The sequence below is a fragment of the Pogonomyrmex barbatus genome, unplaced genomic scaffold, assembly GCF_055798465.1.
Source record: "Pogonomyrmex barbatus isolate J1 unplaced genomic scaffold, ASM5579846v1 scaffold4, whole genome shotgun sequence".
Taxonomy (NCBI): domain Eukaryota; kingdom Metazoa; phylum Arthropoda; class Insecta; order Hymenoptera; family Formicidae; genus Pogonomyrmex; species Pogonomyrmex barbatus.
In genome coordinates this window covers 6,123,189-6,143,765 of record NW_028297138.1, presented here as the reverse complement: position 1 = coordinate 6,143,765, position 20,577 = coordinate 6,123,189, and the positions used below count along the sequence as shown (strand labels likewise).

General features: G+C 33.7%; 2 protein-coding genes across 7 annotated transcripts in view; both read right to left on the bottom strand.

Annotated features, from left to right (window-relative positions):
• Positions 1–837: 837 nt before the first annotated feature.
• Positions 838–3,622, bottom strand: LOC105433805 (uncharacterized). Of its 6 annotated transcripts, XM_011649254.3 has the most exons (5): positions 3,440–3,618; positions 2,823–2,901; positions 2,183–2,437; positions 1,778–2,038; positions 838–1,555 (listed from the first exon to the last, which is right to left on the bottom strand). In XM_011649254.3, coding segments are annotated over exons 2-5 (738 nt in total). In that variant the 5' UTR covers positions 2,825–2,901; positions 3,440–3,618; the 3' UTR covers positions 838–1,335. The 6 variants fall into 6 exon arrangements, with proteins under 6 accessions (XP_011647556.2, XP_088937079.1, XP_088937080.1 ...); XM_089080953.1 differs by having other exon boundaries at positions 2,183–3,142; positions 3,440–3,622; XM_089080954.1 differs by having other exon boundaries at positions 2,183–2,901; positions 3,440–3,622.
• Positions 3,623–5,132: 1,510 nt separating this feature from the next.
• Scp2 (Sarcoplasmic calcium-binding protein 2) overlaps positions 5,133–20,577 on the bottom strand; it is a 36,807-nt gene continuing 21,362 nt past the window's right edge. Inside the window, exons 2-7 of the mRNA XM_011649256.2 lie at positions 14,039–14,105; positions 10,872–10,924; positions 10,371–10,490; positions 9,846–9,960; positions 8,408–8,505; positions 5,133–8,213 (exon numbers count right to left, since the gene is read on the bottom strand). Coding sequence (XP_011647558.1) covers positions 8,106–8,213; positions 8,408–8,505; positions 9,846–9,960; positions 10,371–10,490; positions 10,872–10,924; positions 14,039–14,096 — 552 coding nt within the window. The 5' untranslated portion in view covers positions 14,097–14,105 and the 3' untranslated portion in view covers positions 5,133–8,105. The remainder of the gene's footprint in view (positions 8,214–8,407; positions 8,506–9,845; positions 9,961–10,370; positions 10,491–10,871; positions 10,925–14,038; positions 14,106–20,577) is intronic.

The following is a 20,577-nucleotide window of genomic DNA, read 5'->3' as shown; positions in this document are numbered from 1 at the left end:
TTCAAGCAAAAGTAAATTTTACGCACAAGATGTTATCGCGAGTGTCTCGCGAGGACATCAGATTTTCGTTGTAGTGTCAAATATTCCGTGGAATCAATTGTCAAATATCCGACTTCTGCCTACCTGAGATTCAATCAAGATGCCATGTCTGTCATATCGTTAAGGACTTCTCGAAGTATCAGCGAAAACATGACTGGCGTCCGAAGAATATTCGCGCTGCCGTTTTTACAATCAGTTTATCAATCATGTTTTCATTTTATAATCAGCTGCGTCAATCATTTTATTTATTTTTATTTATTTCCTCTCGTCGAAGTTATATCTCGCATTTACGCGCGCTTCATTTATTTCTTTACAGAACCCAGATCACGTAAGACTCGGTTTTACGTGATTGGTCGGTTTATCTTCGATTAGCAATAAATCGGATCGATATTCCGAGAATAATATCGTAAAATCGCCGCTCGTCAGTCGTGAATCTCGCGATTGTTGCTTGTTCAAAAATGAAGATTGTAAAAAATGAAATATGCTAAATATGTAAAATATATTTGTATTATGCATCATTTTTATACGACCTGTTTTTTTATAGCTACTCGTCGCTTATCCTTAAAATGAAATAAATATATTTGAAATTTGATAAAAGTGAGATAAAAAATTTTAGTGCAGAAACAAAAAACGAATCTATATCTTACGAAGATTCGGCTTCATGAATCCACCAAGATCTTCAAGTTTTCTTGTCGTGATGAACAAAAATGAAGAATAGTTAGATTTCCGACAAGTACATTTTGGAATTCTGCTCTAACACTTTATCATGCGGATTGTTATCGAAAAGAATACAAAATGTTCATGAAAACAAATTTTATTTTTATCAAATGTCATTCGTAAAGTCCTTATCTGACGCACGTGTACTGAATATAAAATAATATTCTATAGCACATGTCTTGTATATGATTTTAAAAAAAGGCTTACACATAATACAAATACTTAATTCGAGTAAAATATGTATGCCTAATAACGTATGTTAATAATATACAATTCAAAATTAATCTTCCAAGTATTTCGTACGTATATTTATATTTAAATATGTAAATTATTTGTTCATATAGCTGCATCCTAACACAACTATTAAAAAATGACTATTAAACACAACGCTCTTGTACGTATGTCCTATATGTCATCACAAAATATCTCTATATATTGCTTTAATTATTTTGGCATTATGTTTCTAATAGAAACATTGTAATCTCATTTCCTCTTTAAAGATAATCTCGTTTAAAGATTTCTTCTCTGAAGAAGATATTATTAAGGTTTTTTTGTGAGCTGCGTTTTTTTTAATACTGTTTAGACAATCAAATTTGTTCCACCGGATACCCTTTGTCTGTCAGACACTGATGATTTAGAATATATTATCTTATTGTGCAGATCTTTAATGCACTCCGGCATTGCAAAGTCCTCGAGCAATGATTGTTTGAATAGTTTTCTAGCTTGTAGCAGTTGTTGCTCGGTCACAATTCTGTCATCCAAATGCACTAAGTGTGGAAACCAAGATAGCACATACAATCTGTTTCAGAAATTTAATAGTTTCACAACAAGTATACAATAAGACGAAAGTCTGAATTAATATTTTATTATTGATGAAAAGTGTACTTTTAAATGTATATATTTAATATCTAGTTAATATTACAGAATCTCAAAAGTAAGTAAGCACATTTATTGATAAAAGTGAAGTATGAATATAAACCAAATATATTTTAGTAATATAAAAAAAATTCTCCCAACATACCTATACCGAATATAATCACAGAAATCTCCACCATTAAGATAACTAGGTGCTGCCTCATTTCCCATAAGACATAAGTATTTCAGATTTGGTATACTCCTATGGAGATTCTTAATGAAAGGATACAGGTTTTTTATGCAGTTATGATTCAACCAGAGAAGCTCGAGGTTTGGCATGTTTGGAAACACAGTGACATCATCTATTTTATTGTGATCCAAGTTGACAGACTTCAAGTTGTCAAACTCAGATAAAAATTGCAAATTCCTGAAATGTCCAATTTGTCTTATCTTTATTGAACATATTCATATAACATATATCAAATAGCAAATAGCATATCATATAACAAATATAATTTTGCCTCTTTACAAATGTTGTTACAGGCACTATTGATGGCAAATATTTGCTTACCTGCTGAACATGTTGTTACTGATATCTAAGTGTTGTATAGTTAAACTATAATCTTGTATGATGTTATATGGCATAGTGAAAAGATCTTCAAATGCTAGTGACAAAGAATCAACCTGTTTCTTAGATGAATCACCTGCAATTGATGATTGTCGAGAATGTTTGTCTGCAAATACTAATGTCCCCAGACAAGTCATGGCATACTCTTCTATCTCATCTATTTCCAGGGAATATTTTATTTCATCGTTAGTACCCGACCTATGAAAATATAGGCATAATGCGATAGAAAATATAAAAAATAAGAATAAATAAGAATAATTCATATGTTAAATATAAATATTATATGTATGCTTAAATATATTTACATTAATGCATATGAATGAGTTATTATACAAAAATTTTAAGATCATATACAATAAGATGATATATTTCTAAGATCAAATTTTTTGACAGTATTGATAATTTTATTACATATTATTACATTATTTGATGCATAAAAAATGAATTTTAACATTTAAATCTTTGAACTAAAGAAAAATAACGTATTGACTACGATTAATTGCACAAGAATTTAGACTTGGATAACACAGTGAGACAGAGATAATAAATTGCACAAACACAAGTAACAATCAAGCTTACTCACATTACTCTTATTTTAACTGCACCTTATGATGAGCGATAGAAGAATTCAAAGATTCCACACTTTTCACTTATCAATAAACCTGAAGCAGACATCTAAGGGAGTGGGAATATCGCGCGAAATGGGTGAACGTCCGGACAGAGGAATTTATTTTCACATAAAATAATCGTCATAGCGACTTGTGACACAAGATAACTTATACTGGGGACCGATTTGGCCAGGTGAAGTTATCGCATACCGTACCGGAATACGATAAGATACGAGAAAGAGCGAGACGGGAAATGGAGAATTTCCGAGCTCGTAGTACGCAAAGCTAATGAGATCTTGCGAGAAAGAAAGAGAAAGATATTAAGGTGTTAGAGGTTATATAAGCAGCGCACGTGTTCGCCGGAAGATTACATCGCGATGTATATATATATATATATATATTTGAGAAATTAGGAATAAATGAGAGATAAGTGACGAGACTGACACTTGTCGAAAATAAATCCCACTAAAACAGTTCGTTAATCCATCACAATTGTTAACAGTCGAGTAAAAAATTTTTTTCTTCAAGATGTCACTTAACTAGCTTCTATTCCCACATCTCGTTTTCTTTAATAGTCTATCGGCAAACTCACTGTGTCACACACTCCTCAAATCGAACTAACGTTCGAATTATTCATCGAATTTTCCTACATTTATCTTGTTTTCGAATCTTCCCACCGGAACGGATAAAGATTCCCTCTCCCATGACTCGTTTTGCGTAGACGAGATGGAGCCACCACGGACAGTACATGCCGTATATATATATATATATATATATATATATATATATATATATATATATATTAATGTGTACACACACACACACACACACACACACACACACACACACACACACACACACACACACACACACACACACACACACACACACACACACACACACACACACACACACACACACACACACACACACACACACACACACACACACACACACACACACACACACACACACACATACTAATCATACGTGCTCTTGAATTTTTATTGACCTTATCATTTTTATTGAACTTTAACAGCGTAATCAGATTAATATAGAATACATACATAAAGCCACAAAGTCACTGAGGATTACAAGAAAATTGAAAGACAGATTTAATAAACAATCGAATATTAATTTAATTTGCATATAATGCATCTATGAGTTCATTATACAATAAATTTTTAAATAAGTAAAACAAATAGAAAGAAACAAGAAGGAAATACATTTAGAAGTAACACTGAAAAATACAATAGAATACAATAGAAGAGAAAATGATTCTTTGGGTAAAATTAAGTCGATATGTAGAACGAAATTGTTTTGCATGAGATATCGTTTTTTCTGAGAAGAATACAATAGTTTTTGAAAAGCGAAAAGTTAATAATAACATTCATTGTTATATTTATTTTGAGAAAGTACGTAATTAATATGTAAAAGACTTCTTTTTAATTAAAATTTTTTTTCTTTGTTGTATCACGATTGAACACACTCATATATAAAATGTAAAAAAATATTATAGTTTAAACAAGTGAATGGTCAATTGTGCAATATAGCAAAATGCATTACTTACCCATTTACTTACCCATTAATAACTTCACACGCATATTAATTGTGAAATTACTAAGACGACTTAATGCTACAATACGACGAATAACTGTTTACCTTGTCTGAATCTCTCACATCTATCTATAATTTTTGTTTTAATACTATCGGTACTTGTTAATTCTGAATCTTGGATATGGTGCGTCCAATTTAAAAAGATTTTAGTAAATATAAGCGTGTCACCTTTAATAATAATTGAAATTTTCAGATTTTTTTTATATTTCTTTTTTTCTTATATTTCTATTATCTTTCTTTTTTTCTTTTTTATTTTTTAAACGAAACAAGTTTGGACAAGTTTTGGAAGAAATCCAATATTCAATGCAATTTACTTTCTACAAAAAATCCTTTATATAACAAACGCATTGCGTTATTTTATTCTGATTTTTACCCAAGAGCACTAAGTTTATATTAACTTACACATGTAATGATAGAGAGCGATTTTTCTCTTCTCGAATACCTGATCTTAATTACTTATCTAGGATGAAGTTAATGGAGTAAATAGAAGCGCGCATATGGAGCGCAGAAATAAAGCCAGTCTCCATTGACAACGGCATGCAATGACTCGTTTAGTCATCTTTTTTTTTAAAGACCTTTACGTATATTTCACGTATATGAAGCAAAAAATATGAACTTATTACCATCTGCGATTTTATAGCATTTTATAGCATAATAAGTCGAGTGACTATATTTTCTATGATTTATTGTGTCTTATCTTAATAATAATATCACAACAATTGTTGGGATCATTGCACGAATTACATATTTACTGTATGTAGTACGGTGAATTTATTCGCTATAAACATAACTGGAGGAAAGGGATATGTATAAGGATATATTTTTATTGAAAGAGAGAAACATGCAATTTTATACATTAAATATATATATATATATATATAAATATATTTATATATTATATATTTTATATTTCTTGTCGAACTCTCACATATAGGGACATGCTCTGATATTTATATAACATTTTTATATGCATGTCTCATAGGAACAGTAATATTACGTATACATTGTCTGTGACAAGTTAATATGTGGCATGCTTCGTTCAAAAAGAAATCATATACATTACCACAAGCACAGTTTAAGTTTAACTTTTTTTAGAATGAATAAATCCATTTTAAAGCGGATTATAATTTATAAAATTATTAGATAGATCAGAAAATTATCAGAAATTTCCGAAAATTTTATTCGGGAAAATTATTTAAAGATGGAAATTGGAGTATAAAAAAAACAAACGACAGTCGTGACACTTAATTTTGTGTTAAAAAATATCGGTAAAAATTACTTTAACGCATCAAATAAATTACGGATACTTTTTTGATAAATAATAATAGATTGAAAATTATATAGGGAAAATTCGTCAATGTATATAATTACCTCATAATCACACGTAACAGCTAATCCAAATTGTCGAATGAAAGTGAAATGTAAAGCGTTTTATGTAGAATTATTTAACAGAAGTGCGCGTTGTTAATTGTTTCGTTAAAATTAAACGAGTCACTTTATCCTGGACGTTTTCAATTGACAGCGTGTATTTCACTACACTCATATATTTCTCTTTAGTTTATAGCCGCGTTATATGTTTCGTTTTGCTGATAACCCTTTGTGGGTTTAGCAGCATAATAAATAATAAATAAAATATGTTTCGTTTAATGATTATTATGTGACTTATGGCGCACGAGAATTCTGCGGTTATTATCGGTCCACATCCACTTTCTAACAGGTTTCGGAAAATATCGCGTGATGATTCAACATTATTTACACTCGGTGGAATCGAACGTATGTTGTTTCTCTCTACGGGGCAGTGATCGATAATTAAAGAGAATCTAAAGAATACAATCTTTCTAGCACTGCACCACCATCCGAATGCAAAATATTTTCTGCTGATAGAAATCAACAGTGATCAACACGCAAATTAAATTACTTACTCTTTCCCCCTAATAATTCACTTGCTTTTACAGTTACGATACACATCCATTGTTACAACAACCATTTATTCTCGGAAAAAGCACCGTTAATTTCACGATGATTATTTGACGCGTATGTATTCGTAGCTGTATACAATATGCAATGACGCAGCAATGGTCTCGGTTACATAACGTAATTTCCGTCAACAACAAATTTACAACACAATGAAATAGCAATTTGACAGTAAAGTACCAGTATAATGTCAGTTAATCGCTAGTTGATCGAACATCCGATTTTCATACAGTGAACAGATGATTCGATTTACGGCATAACGTGATATAATCGCGCATCATTGTATGGTGAACAGTCGTTAATCGAGCAGTGCGCATTTAATCTGATTTGCTTTATGTTTCTTTTTTTTTTTCGAATATCGCGTACACGCATAGTTTTCCGCAAAAAATTCTCTTCAGCAAAGAAACTCCTGCCGGAATGAATCTAAAGATAGCAAAATGAAGGAGAGAGAGAGAGAAAAAGAGAGAGAGGGAGGGGGAGATTTGAATTAATAAAAAGGCTTCTTTGTACAAAAATAGTGGAGAAAATTAAAGAGAGATGGCTATCGTAAAACGAGCCGTGACGCTTTAAAAAAAAAATTCCACGATTGCAGAGGTGCGCGCGTTTGGTGCAGACATCGTTTGTTTTCGATTCTCGAACTATCTTCCATAGATAGTAGAAAAGCCATTTTTTTCTTTCTCTCCTCTTTTTCTGTCTCTCCTTTTGGCGTTAAGTGTCAAGCAGTTTCGGTAAATTGTCCAAAAAAATATCTTTCAATCCGACAAAGTAAAGGCAAGATTGGCGGAACAAAAAAAAATTGATAGATTTATGTTTAATGTAATCTTTCGATCCGTATTGTGGACACGTCGCGAATATATAAATATATATGCGACGAAAAATATCTCGATTTGCCTTTCTTTGTGTCGCGCATCGAAACAGCATAATCACTTTTATAATTCGCAAGGGCATTTATTTACATACTATGTGACATAATTAGCTCCTCGGTGGTGATGGATCGATATGCGCCGTAAGGATAGGTACTTAATTCTAGCACGCATTTAATACTAAATAATTATCATAAGAAGCTTTCTAATCGAAGGAACTAATGCATTTTTGCAGAAATAAATTTTTCAAAATACTTTGACCGGACGTTAAAAGTACAAAGTAAAATCGTAGCTTTGAAGATCGGCAGTTTGAGAGATTGTTGCAAATACCGTCAAAGGAGCAATAGACACACAGGGCAGAAAAAAACTGCCAATTAAATTTATTTGATTCTGTTACATTTCCTCTGTTGCGTACCAATCGGTTAGCTAGCAGATTCAATAAAATATCCAGTAAATAAAATTACAAACCAATTTGCGTAAAGAAACTTTATGTTGTTCCGCCGAAATCACTTTACCGTAATAAATGGGATTTAAATGCGTTGTAATTGCGATATAAGAGAGCGATGTTAAAGAGTAGAGGGTGTAATGCAATGTTCTCTCGATCGTTTAATTATAATTATATTCATTAGCTTGATATAATTACACGGGAGAGCAGTAAACGAAATAGAATTTTGACTATTAGATTACAGGATTGCGTCTATCTCACATTAACGAGTCGTACGTTCGCATAAAATAATAATCTGTCGTAAAATATATATATATATATGTATATGCGCGCCTTCAATTCTCACAGGGGTGGCGGAGTTAGAAAGAAGTCTTTCCGAATATAAAGTTTCCAGGTACGTTTGGGTCGTCAGAGCAGAAATATTGCTTCCACAAGTCGGCAAATTTCTCGCGAGTCACCTCCTGACCCTGCAGAGAGAAAGAGAGAGAGAGAGAGAGAGAGAGAGAGAGAGAGAGAGAGAGAGAGAGAGAGAAAGAGAGAGAGTAAATAGTTTTGTGAGATATCGATATCACTTGTGACATCGTTGTAATGTTGTAACGCATCTTTTTTCCCCCCCTCTTTTTATCATTATCCTCTTTCTTCGCGCGTGATTGATACTCACCACCCCCAATTTCTTGAACGCCTCACGTGCCTCGGCCTCCTCGACGCCGTGACTGCTGCACACCTTGCTGAATTCAGTCTCGTCGATCGATCCATCACCTGACGACATGGGACAGACCGCACTCGAGTTTGACGCCATTTCATATTTACTTAAGCTAAACTTTTATGTATATAAGAAACTCAAAAGGAATCGCTGAAAATTTTCGTGGAACGCGAGGCGAGGTATATTATTAGGAATTAGCATGAATGGATACGGGTAATGAATGGACAGGACGCTTAATTGGTATTTATAAACTAATTAACCCTCGTCTCCGGTCGAAACCGTCATTCATTTTTAACCCGTGATTAGCTCATCAATTTTCACGGCAATTTCCAAGAATATGCCGTACGTTTAAATAAAGCGATAAGAAGAAAGTTGACAAAATATAGATATTTGCCCGGTAAAAAATTTTTTATATAAAAATATAAATATATATATATATATATATATAAAAACATATATAAATATATATAATTATATACAAGATGTATCCATATATATATATATATATATTCATATTAGTTTCTGTCTTTTTAAAACTTCTGTTTAGTATAAGAAAAATAATAATAATAAGAAGAAGAAGACAAAAAATAATTAAAAGAATAATTTTCGCATTGTTATTTTACAAAAAATTATGTTTAAACATATAAGAAAAAATTATCCATATATAATCACATATATTTGTGATTAAAATATACATATGATCGATATATGAGCAAGTTTTTTTTATTTTTTCAAACTTAACTTTTTGTAAAAAAAACAAAGAGAAATATTTTTTATGTCTTCTTATTATTACTATTATTTTTCTTATACCAAACAGAAATTTTACAAAAGAAAGAAATTAATATGAATATATTTATATATTATATATTAATATATATGTTCACATATTTTGTATATAATTATAGTTATATATATTTCTACATATTTACATATGTTCATGCATAAAAATTTGTTTACTACTGTAACTGGTAAGACTTAGAACCATTTGAGTTATATATACTTTAACAATGGTAAAAAGATATTTTTCTCGCTTTACATTGCGAAAACAAAAAGAATTACGAAAAATGTGAATTACGTAATTTATACACTTGGTGTACGGGATTTCCTCTGCTGACGCTAACGCTATTCATTGAAAAGACAAACTAAAACGAGATTTAACGGAATGGAGCAGTCTAGAGGAAGCTGATGTACCGAGTTTACTGTAATTTGCGAAACTCTAAGTAAGGGGACAGAATTAATGATACATACTTCCCCCAGTTACTCTCTGTTCGAGTAATTGTGCTTACATTAGTATTTCTGGAATCTCCGTGCAAATGCATAAATTAATAAATTACCGTAATCGACGCGGAATATAAATGTATTTACTGAGAAGCGAACACGTGTTTCCGAGACTTACCGGAAGAATCCTCGAGATCGAACATGAAGTTCATGTACGTTTGTTGCCACTCGAGTGCGTGTGCCGGGTCTTTCGCGTAGTCTTCCCACATCGAGTACCACTCATCGCGACTGATCTGAAAGGTATGCGACTGTTAAAACATCGGATACACATATCCGTTTCTGATCTGCGAACTGTGTCTCCGCATGACGTTTTTAAATTTTAACCGTAAGTCGCAGAATACATCGCGAAATATTTTTTTAAGTTGTAAAGTGGAGAAGGCAAATATACATATATATATATATATATATATATATATATATATATATATATATATATGCAAATAGTCACGAGGTTATTTTTGTGAAAAACGTTGTAAAAATCGATGAAAACGGAAACAAAAAGCGGAACGGAGATATCCTAAAAATTCAAGATGTTATTTTGGGAACTATAAAATATGAGAAAGAAAGAATATGTTAAAGTCCGATAAATCATAACTTGAGTTTGTCATTAAAGTCAAGGCCAGAAATAGTTTAACCGTCATACTTGTCCGTCTTGATCGGCATCGGCCCGTTGTTGCAGTCCTTCCCAAACCTTAGTCAAGGTATTTTTAATGTGTTGTGACGTGGCATCGTCCGGCTTCCAATGTCTGGAGTTGCAGATTCGCTATCATAAGAAGAAATAAACGCGAATTAATTGAAATTCCTGATTGATGAGTGTGATCGACATGGATGAAAAAGAAGTAATTAATCACATGTTTGAATCTGTGACATCCAAAATCGATATTCATAGTTCGTTCTTTAAAATCGTCTTAAGTAATGTCTTAAGATGCTACGGCTTTGATTTATGAGTTTTTAAGTAGATATGTATTTAAGACAATCTTAAATATAAGAATCGTCTTTGAATATTAGCCTAAGATGCAGTAGATCAAATTTGCTTTATTTCGAGAATTTGTAAATTTGGTAATCTTTGTTCGTAATAAAAACACATAACAATGAGAAAGAGAGAGAAAGAAAATAATTCAATTAATTTATATGCAATGCTTACTTGCACGGCAAGATCAAAATCCTTTACGTCGATGGTGCCACTTTGATTAACATCTGGGAAAAATAACAGCAAAACGTTATCATTATTATCTAATTGTTGATGTTTATTTATTTAAATTTGTGATTTAATTAAAAATTCAATTATCTGGCGTAATATTTTATTTGTCGAATTCTCTTGCGAAGCTATTTATTATTTTGAACAAAATGCTACTCCAGCTGTCGCTAACATTTCCCGAGGCACATCGTACATTTTCTCGCTTAAAGGACAAGATGAACGATCATGCCACTCGATTTTGGTCCCGCTTGGCTACGATCGGATATCGTTAGTTTTCTGAAGATGACCCATTTCCGTTGCGGGTTTATTCGTTTTCGCGCGGTTTCCGTCCGTGTCGTTTATTAATTCCGTTTCACTGTAGAATAGGAAGCTACCCTCTCCGTTTTACCCTTTCCTGACTCCCATAGTCGGAATCCTTTTAAGCACCGATTACGATTCAACGAGGTAGAATTTATTGTCTCCCCGGTATTCCGTTGAGCGGTTGACAAACCGAGGTCACGATGAAATAATTAATACCGACGTCCGGGCGTGCAGCCGGTGTCTTTAATGGTACAACTTGTTGCAAAAACTCTGAACTCACAGGCAGATTAAAAATCGATTAATCGGATTTCCCTATATAGGACTTCGCCCTGATCGGTGGTGGGATGGTGAATAATAAATGGATATCATACCTTTTCACGTGAACCAATACTCCAAAATCTCACGATGTTATCGCTAATATAATGTCAATTATTATCGCCAAATGATATGAATCATGAATCGCTAACTAATTAAAATAATTATTAATAACTATTAATGATACAAAACACTACGACTTGGAGCTAACACACAATTTCGCGAATTCGAGGAACAGAACGACCGTTTACTGATGGTACATCGCGGTATCCAACCCTTCCCCCATACCTAATTCACGGTGAAATAGTCTGTCGATCCCGCAGAAGCGGGATATGTTTAGCGGCCAATCGACGGCGATCAAAGAGGAGAAGAAAACGAGGGGTTAATGAGGGCTACCAGGCGTGTGCACGCCTGTGACCTCCATGATCCGCACTACGTGCGGCGCACTTATGTCGCTTATGTACACGCATACGTGCCATATATGCATACTCACGTACCATATCACACACACACACACACACACACACACACACGCACGCGCGCGCGCGCACATATGCATATTCGCGGTATTCCGCCCCCTACGTGACTCTGCTTTGTACGAGGCATTTTTACTGTTTTGTGTCGTCATAAAAACACTTGCATACATTGAAACGCGTCCACGGGGTGAAATCCTTTCGTCCATTAAGCACCGTAAGTAGAATGCATGAAGCGAATGTTTCAAGGGACAACCCGGTAATGTCTGAGATGTAAAAAAAAAAGCACAATACCTTCCGAATAGAAAAAAAACGTGAAATTAACAAAAGTCTAATTAAATCGTGATAGTCGTCGGTCGTCCAATTTTTAACGCGGCTTCCCAACTGATGATCGCAAAGCGCTAATGTAAAAAACTAAATCTCATATAACTTTTTCATCCTTCGTGCGACATTATTTTTTTCCAATTCAAAACCGTGCGAACAGAAAGTATCATTTCAGTTCGGTGGTCGGGAAAAAAAATTTTTTTACAACTTTATCGTGAAATAAATGAAAATTCAACTATTTAATGTCAAATATAATTTCGCCTCGTTGTATTTAATGTCAAAATGTGATTCCACTTTATTATGTCCGATATGGCGCGATATGGGGATCCACGAAAGAGAGAAAAGTGGCACTATAGAGAGCCTCTTGAAGCGACTCTGCTGGAGGGACACTCACTTCCACGCACGCACGCCCGAGGGAATTAGAACACGTGCACACATCATACGTGGCGGAGCAACCCCTTAACCGGACCTGACGGCGTCCATTGTTTATCTTCTCCACAGTTCGTACCGTAAATAGGCGTATACACAGCTAGCCTCGCTCTTACCCGAATGGGCCGACACATAGGTACCACACGGAGACCACACACCGCGCTCGCGCAACCCCGATTTCGCTTCCATTTCCCCAAAAAGAGCCGCGGGAGAGGCCGCGAGGGCAAGCGGACTCCGTATTTCATTCTTGTCGAAACGATACGGCTTGCGCAGCTTTTCGCGAAGGGAGGGCGCGAGAGAAGCAGGGAGGGCGAGTGAAATAGGACCGTTTTAGGAGAGAGAATCAAGAGAATCCTGGGCGAGGATGCCAGCCGAGGATGATGGGACTACGAAGGGAAACGGCGGGAAGGCCATCAAGGAAAAAGCGACACCTCGTTCGTTACGTTAACGCTCGATGAGGATTTGTTTCGTCGGGAACGTACGGAACGACGAAAGAGATTTTCGTCCAACGAGCGCTGCGGGGGCGGTAAATGTTATCTTGAAATGTTGGGGAAACCGTTCGCTCCGTTGTCAAGCGCATTTGGCCAGTAGTTGGGCTAAATCGCACAAGAAAGAGAACTAAAGTACTATAAGTTAAATTAAGATTGACGAAAGTAAGTTAATAATTTTCTTATCAAGTTTCCTTTCGATTACTGAATCGTGTTGCGATCATTTAACACATCGGCAAAACTTTGAAAAATTTTATTTACAGAAAACCTGTATCTTCGTTTGGAAAAACGATGACAAATAAATTACACAGCAAGCAGGTAGCAGCAGCTAGGTTTTTATATTGCGAATAAAAATAATTTTACAAACGAAATAATTTATAAATTGTATTTAAACAAACTTTTGTACGTTTCATCATTATGCGAAATATAAACAGTCACGAGAAAGGGATGACTGAGATTCTCGTCTGGATGAATGATGTAAAGTCAGGCTTGAAGAGCTAAAAATATCACCGTTATACTACGGTTGAGACACTTTGTCGCTGTTATTATTTGCCTTCATTTAATATCCAGCTTTCAAAACGATCGATAGGTTTTTAATTTTTCATTATAAACATTGCGGGGGATTTTTTTAGTGGAATTTATTCGGCGAAATGATGGCAGTTTTATTTACGCGATTGTCGTTAATAACAGAAATATTGCTGTTTAATAATTGCAAATTAATATCCAGTTGAAATTAATATCTGTGAATTTTAACTGTGTACAAATTTTCACTGTATTCACTCACCGAAGAAAGCGTTGAAGACGAAGAGTAATTTTTTCTTGCGGAACTCCGATAACGGCATCTTTGGACCCTGCGAAGTTAAGAAGAGAGAAAGGAGCGTTAGATGTGTGCGTAGTGTTAATATTCGTTCGCGATCGAGTGACGATCAGGGTCGATTGTCTCGAGCGACCGACCCTTCTTTTATCTCGAGAGTAAAAAGTAATCGTGTCTCGCTTGTACGTGTGTATGTGTGTGCGTATCAGGCCACTTTATACAATCTGGCCCGATATTCGCGAGGTCATTATGAACACGGCGGTGACGGTTTAACGTAATTTGCAATTTTTTATCGAAAATATTATTAAACTTGTCTCATCGCTCCTCGGAGATTTTATCTCGATTAAATTTATTAATTAATCTGTTCTTTTTTAATAGATAACATTTTTTTCACATCATATATATATATATATATATATATATATATATATATATATATATGTGTGTGCCATTTATTTTTTATTATATTCTAAAACGTTAACGAATGACGTAAGTTATTTTAAAATATTACATTGATAATCAATAAGCTATATAATTATTTCTAATGTAATAATTAATACAATAATTAAATACAATTATTTAATGACAAACTACATTTGTGTATAATAAAAATACGTGATAATCTCAGCTATAATTAATTACGGATTAGATAAAAAAAAAACGGCACACTTACGACGGAGATTGCGAGAAACGATTAATAGGTTTTAAAGAGCACTCTCTTTTCTATCTGAAACGACTGGTGTTCCCCAGCGGCGTCAGTCTTTATATAATAATCTCTCGAGTTCAAGAGAACTTCTCTTTTGCAATAACGGCAAACCCAACACCTTTACTGACGCACGTTTCGTTATAATTTTTTAACGACAACGATAATTCGAGTTATCTAACTAATCGCGGCTGCACAAGCATGTATGATGTATAAGTGACGCGCCTCGCTTTACGCAGTTCCTCCTTTTTTTATTTTTGGATCCGCTTATATAAAGACACTCGATAATTGTCGATTATGTCTCGATAAATGACCCCGATTTTCTTTTAAAGGAGATACGTCTTCCCAACGATCAGATTTTAATAACGCATATGTCACTATCGTTAATTCGTTCATTTAAATATCTACTTTTTTAAACAGTTAGTTTTTTATTTTATTAACATGCGTACATTTTTAAGTGCGATTTATATACTGACCACGATTTTTTATTCTTTGAAAGATTTTTCTATGTAGTACAAAATTTTTACATAATGTCCTGTTTATTAGAAACTTGTTTGCAAAATTATGTGAAATCTAATAATAATGTGCTTAAATTAATTGAGATTGATATCAATGATGAAGCAAATATCAGCGAAATGATGTATTCTAAAACTTAGATGAAACTTAGATGCGTTTTTTTCATAAATCTAATATTACTTTTCGCGATAAAGATGTAATCAAGAAAATATGAATGTGTGAAATGACACAAATTATTCAATCGAGTAATGAATGAATGCTTATTTAACTAATATATATTTGATATTAATATAGCATTTTCCTGCTGTTTGTTATCATCGATATTGTATTAATTTTACATAAACGGTATAATTCATGCACAATATAATAAACTTCAAATAATCCACAAAATGATTAAATTATCAACAAAATGAATAAATTATGCATGATTCACTTTAAAATAATTTATATTTTTCTTCTTAATGTTGTATACAATATGATTATATTAATCTAATTGCAATGGAATAATTAGTCACAGTATTGCGATCTGTTTAATTTATTAATAAAAATAAATTATCTAGTGTATTTAATATTAACTACTGCAAAATGATATATTTTATCTATATTTTTGCATGAATAGTAGGAACGAATACTTGCAATCTCGAAAGCAATTTTATTTAGCTTTCATGCAGCCAGACGAAATTTGTCTCTCGTTTTCAAGTATCTTCTTGAATAATTGAATCCTTAAAGTCTCATTTACATTCGTCGACGTCTTTTGCAGGTTAACATAAGAAACTTATCGTTAAAAACGATTTCAAACGGTTGCAGTGATAATCGAGATGCAATTCTGCAGCGGTAATTAATGCAAATTAAATTCTCATTATAACGTGTTAGAATTATGTATATTATAAAAAGTAACGTTTACTCGAATTCTTACTGAAGAAATTGTCGATTTCCGCATCTCTGAGATGTTAGATGAGCACGGGAGAACGACAATATCTGATAATTATCGGAACATCATTGCGGAATGATTAATTCCGCTTTCTGATACTGCCAATAATATTCGCATCATTCTATTTATTCTGACGTCAATTCGTGCGTGGAATCGTCGAACGTGCATATTTATCTTATAATCGGACTCTTGGTTAACGACGTTACTGACGTCGAGCAGAAATGACTACGAAGCACCGATGCTCCGCGTATATTGTTCACGGCTTAATAGTTAATTCTAATAGTTAATTAAATCAACAATTTGGCGCGCGAGCTCCGTGTAAACAATATTCGCCCGCCCAACTGAGCGGACTGTGTGTTCATTATCGGATAATTAAAATTCGATAGGAAATTCACGGCATTTGCCTGATACTCGCGTATTATAACATACACAAAACGCAATTTAATTTAAAAGCAATATTAATCGATCGGCGACTTTTATCGAAATCTCCTGCTTTGATCTTGCGGAAATCTTGTGTTACTCGCCCTCGGCTACGATTTATCGATCGTAACATTTAGACGATGCTGCATTGTTCGTGGCATACGGCTATGGCTGTCTGTGAATGATATCCCGACAAAGATCAAGATACAAAGATCCCAATGGCGTTATGATGCAAAGACTATTGTGTCCCATAAGCATACGCTTGCACTATGGGGGCGAAAATGCTATCACTATCACTGCAATCTTGTTATCTGCATGCGTTAACATGCTAGTATGAAGTTTAATGGATAACATACTGTAACACGTTACACAGTCTAATCAGCGATGTTAAAAGCATCGTAGTTCTTAGTCATATACGCACAAGTAAATATTAAAAACATTCTTTACAAAATATATCTTACAATTTGATAAATATCATTACAGATATATCCTTTAATCGTTCTTTAATAAATAAAAATATAATTTTTTAAGACTTGTGTTTTATGTGCGTATGTCTCTTTTTATGTGCGTATGTGTCTTTTATCGAAAGTATAATTGATTAGAAAAAAATTGAAATAAAATTTTTAGCGCGCTGCTTTACTGTCATTTTACGGCTAACAGAAACATTCGAATTTGAAGAATTACATTAAAACGCAAGACTTAAGTAAGATTTCTTTCAGCTATTACTCCTTGTGAAGTTGAAGAAGGAAAATGTCGAAAAAGTCGTCCAAGTCCTTTACGAGCTGCACTTCGTGAAAACTATGATGATCATAGCCATGTATCTGCCATTTGTCTCGCGCGCCTTTCGAAGCCGCCGAGAGAGCCACGTTTTTCTCTCGGAATAGAGATCTGTCGAATCATGCTATTAATCTTTTCAGAAAATACCGCCGTATACCAGCCGTATTTTATAAAAATTTTCAGTGGCAAATATATTACAGGAATTTTTATTTTCGATTTACATATTTTCCACGTGTAAAGCATATATCCGTGCTACCGCACGTATTATTTATTTTGTTTAAAAAATACGTTAAGTTTACATTATATATTTTGTTTCGGTATTGCACATCCGTTGAGAGTTGAACTGAGCATTTAAATCTGAGAGAATATTCACTTGCGAAAGTCTGCGATTGATATTCCACCTAGCTCGCGGGAATAATTGCAGGAGCAAATTACTTATTCGTCCGGTGTCGCATGAAGTGCAATTTTCTCTATTTATGACTGCGTGGCTCATCTTCCTTCAGCCTCCAGTTTGAGTCCCCATAACGAAGAATCGTGCGCTTCTCTTCTAAAAACTTCTAAAGCGGGATGCTGCCGACACTTTCACAACCTACCATGACAATGCTTCAACGTCCACACGAGAAAGTGATTATGATTTTCCTGGATGTCGTCATCGCATTTAAGGCTGACCCGATGTATATAAAATACAAGAAATTGTTGTAAAAACACGAACTTTGTCGCTTTTAAATAATTTCCTACATTCGCACGTTATATTTGCGTGTTATATTTACAAATAGAGTCGTTGGATCGATGATATGTTATTAATATGATAATGTTATATTAATATGTCATTATTTATTAAATTAACGACAAAAATTAATGACGACTTATATTTCATAATATGACAAAAGATTAAAATTCAAACAATAAATAATCAAAATCGAGCGTTTAAAATTTACTGGGATACAAATCAATTTTGCAGTATATTATAAAATAAATCTCAAATAAAATAAATTTTAATTTCTTTGTAAATGCTAATCTTTCTCATAAATAATAATGCTCTTTTATTATATCTCTTTTTCACAGAAAATCCGCGAAGCGGAAAATTTCGAAGAAAATTGCGCAACTATTAAATTCGTATTTCTCACTCGCTTACGTTTTCTCTCACGAAATCCTCCGTTAAAGTTTCCACGCCGTTTTTTATTAACAATACAAAATTCGCAAGATTATAAAGTCAGTGTTACTATTTTTCATTGTTCCGTCGCAACATTAGTCGCATTTCGAGACGATGTACACCATCCATAATTAATTTCATTGTACAAATGACATTGCAACTTTCTCTTATCGTGGATCTTTTCGCGAGAAGTACGCAAATATTCGATCCTTCCGATGTTATTATCCAGATTGTATGGTAAATACAAAGTATATATATATATGCTGCGTCAGCGAGGAAAAAAAATATTCGTGGAAGCTACCCCTCGATTTCACTTCGCGTGGATTCATCTTGCAAATCTCGAGGAGACAAATTCGCGAGATGAAGCGGGACGATAACGGGATGTAAAGCTGCGACATAGATTTAAAATACGGCGACGTACATTTAAAATACATTCTTTCAGAGGCAACGAGCTCAGAAAAAAATAATCGTTATGAAAATATATGAGATTGCTATTTCATGATGGTTATTTACATCAATGTGAGATAACTAGATTTTTTTTTTTACGATATTGGAACACATCAAAATTTTTATACGACCGTCAATATTTAAACATTTTTTTTTAATTTTTTGTTTTTTAAATATATTATATATTAATAGCGGGTGAGAGAAACTAGAGATATTTACGTAACAATGATGAAGCACGAGTAGGTCTTCATTGAATCGGAGAGTGGCATCGCATAACGAGTGGCCTACTTGTATCGCGGGCGGCTTTTAATGTTTAATTAAATCACGCTGTCCGCTGTATCCCACATGTATCACTCTTGTCATTCTCATATCATGATAACAGATGCGCTTAGAACTGTTTGTTTAATCCCAAGCATCATGAGAGAGATTACTAGAGAAAAAAATTCATTTTTGCACAAACCACGCAATGCACAAAATGCCTTTTTTTCCGCGATATTTATTCTCTGTTTAGCAACAATAATTTCCCACCGCGTTAGCACGATATATTTAATTACGTTGAACTCGACTCGGCTTCTCGAAGTGTGTAATTTTAAGTTCAAACGGATGAAAAATTGACTCGCGACGATATCGCGCTCCAGTTTTTCGAAATGTTAGTGCGCGGTCAATAACGATTAATGAAAATTCGATATTTGTTCAATATTTGTTTTGGCAAAAACCAACGGGAGTTGGTGCAAGCACTTCTGCCCAAATTTAGGCAGGTGCATATATGCCTCCGCATGAAAACACACCCCTGATCCGTGACGCATACGTGCTACGTGCGTGTATCGAAATCGAAATTATCCATCAATTATTTCGGCCATGTCGGGTGCTGTTTTGATGTATCGATCAAACGCGCGAACGAAACGCATTTTTCTATCGGAAAAAAATTGCAAATCGGGCGTTCGCTTTATATTTTCGTCGAAGTGTTAATAGATTGTATAAGCGCGATAGGCCGCGATTAATGAGAGAACTTTATGGTGGAATTCGGCCGGGAGCAACGGTTTGTAACATTTTTGCACACGCGTTAAGCAATAAAGAAGTAAAAGAGAGAACGCAAACGAAAATCACCGTTAATCACGTCCGATGTACTGGAAATTGGTAGAGATTAGAAGGAAGGTATATTTATTGCGATGTCTCTCTCTCTCTCTCTCTCTCTCTCTCTCTCTCTCTCTCTCTCTCTCTCAAGAGCTTTTTAAAAAATAATTTAAATCGTACGACATACATTTCTTTCCTAATTTTTAATTGTTAAATTATAAACGATTATTTGTAATTTAGATAATCACATCACATTTTTGATTCCTGATTTTAATTTCATGTATTTTTAATATTTATAAAAGCGCTACACGAATAAACAAAATATATCATAAAATGTTTCATTTATTTTAACATTTGCACAATACATATTATATTAAGTAAGTTTACGAACAGTTTAGTATCTTCGTTTAATTTATATATGATTTCGATCATTAGTTGACCTTAACTGACACTTAAGCAAATATTAATTTTCTATTTATATATAATCG